This window comes from Pygoscelis adeliae, unplaced genomic scaffold (assembly GCF_000699105.1).
Source record: "Pygoscelis adeliae isolate BGI_AS28 unplaced genomic scaffold, ASM69910v1 Scaffold120, whole genome shotgun sequence".
NCBI lineage: Eukaryota > Metazoa > Chordata > Aves > Sphenisciformes > Spheniscidae > Pygoscelis > Pygoscelis adeliae.
In genome coordinates, this window is record NW_008824032.1 from 2,848,976 (window position 1) to 2,850,782 (window position 1,807).

The following is a 1,807-nucleotide window of genomic DNA, read 5'->3' on the forward strand; positions in this document are numbered from 1 at the left end:
GCGGGGCTGGAAACTGCCTGCTGAGAATGTGCAGTAGGACCAGGCCAGTCTGCGATTCAGTTCCTGGGTGCCCATGTGCTGTGCCTCCAAGGGGGAAAGCAGCTGTGATGGACTGAAGCCTTCCCAGCTCTTCTCTTCTGCCACACGGCAAACTGCAGACAGAGATAGGGCCTGGCATGGGGGATTCAGGGTCAAACACTAAGAAAAAAGAAAGAAAGAAGGAACCAGCTGAATTTCTTCCCATGAGACAAACAGGAAACAGCTCACAGAGCATTTACTCACCTTCTGCAGGGGACACTGGTGTATTTTTGCTAGGATTTCATTATAAATATCTCTTGCGTCTTCTCTATCTGGCACCACAGCTTGCAGAAGAGGGACAAGGAACTTCTCAGCAGCTCCAGGGTTTCGGTGCGTAGAGCTAAGCAACAGTCGACGGCGCCCAAAGCAACAAGAAAACCTGAAAAAAATTAAGACAGTTAGAAGCATTAGCAGTCCTCACTTCTTAGTGAGATTTGCATGTAAGTCAGGGATTCTCTCTGCTTGTTATGAGTGAATGCGCTGTGTAGGACAAGAACGAAGGAGAGCGCAAAAAGAACATGAAGTGATTAAAAAAAGGAACATTTAAGAGTGATGCAGATTTATGTCAGGCAAGCAGACAAGGAACAGGAAAATATACAGAAATGGACAGGCTGGCAAAATCTCAAAACTCAAGTGGACAAAAAAACCAACCAAAAGCCAACCCACACCCAAAAATAATCTCCCTCTAAGTCCATGGACGTCCATGCATTTTGGCTAAGCTTGATATGATTACTCATGTTAGGTGTACTTGGCTTTCTTTTACAGGATGCAAAAAATCACAAGACAGAAACAACCACGGACTGCTCTTGTTCCAATATTTTCCTTGCATTGCTTTCCTTTCAGAAGTTTAGCTCACTGCTTTTGAATGCCTGGAAGTGATCACACTTTTGACTGCAGTCAAAATACAACTTAATAACAGAAAGTGAACTCAAATAAAAAGAGATAGCAACTAATTCACTGGAACAATTTTCAAGCAGTAGCAGGACTTAGCAATCACATTTAAAGGAAGTGAAAAAGCTAATAAAAACTGAAACTTATAGCTAGCATCATTCCTGGGCAAAACTGAAGCTGTTTTATTGGAAAGCATGGTAAAAGTTCCACAGTGCCAGTAGCACAGGAAGACTGAGCATTCTATGAACTGCTACTTGACTGCCCGAGATTAAATATATACGTTTTAGTTTTTAAAGTCCAAGGCAGCAGTTACAGTGATCAACCATAACTATTCCAGAACAAACACAAATATTTTCACTAACAGAACCCAGAAATAAACCCAGAAACTGGCCCGCAGCTGTCATGAGGATAGAGTGCAGCCGTCAGGGAGAGGAGGAAGCCATCTGGAAGACCCAGAGATAAGCATGTGTGGGAAAATCTGCTAAGACAGAGGCTCTCAAATGCTCATACTACTGGCAATACTCAGAACACCTAAAAGTGTGAGGAGCCAGGACACAAGAGCCTTTATATCGGCTATGATCTGGTTGTAGAAGCAGTTTCCAGCTGCTACAGTGCCCACATTGATTTTTCAAGCAAACCACAGTGGCAGGCACACATCCCTACAGCGCTTCCATATTTCAGGGCAAAACTTCCTAGGCAGGAGTATGTGAACACATGCTCTGGAGCGCTGCAGCTTCCCAAGAACAGTGGGCTTACTGCGCATGCACTTGGAAAATGTACTGCAAGGTACATCAACTGGACATGATGTGAAATCTCAGTGAATGGCTTACTTAGGCCA

At 43.9% G+C, this 1,807-nt stretch overlaps 1 protein-coding gene across 1 annotated transcript in view; it reads right to left on the bottom strand.

Annotated features, from left to right (window-relative positions):
• CTC1 (CTS telomere maintenance complex component 1) overlaps positions 1-1,807 on the bottom strand; it is a 13,999-nt gene that overhangs the window by 5,241 nt on the left and 6,951 nt on the right. The window contains exons 8-9 of the mRNA XM_009330258.1: positions 283-457; positions 2-198 (exon numbers count right to left, since the gene is read on the bottom strand). Coding sequence (XP_009328533.1) covers positions 2-198; positions 283-457 — 372 coding nt within the window. The remainder of the gene's footprint in view (position 1; positions 199-282; positions 458-1,807) is intronic.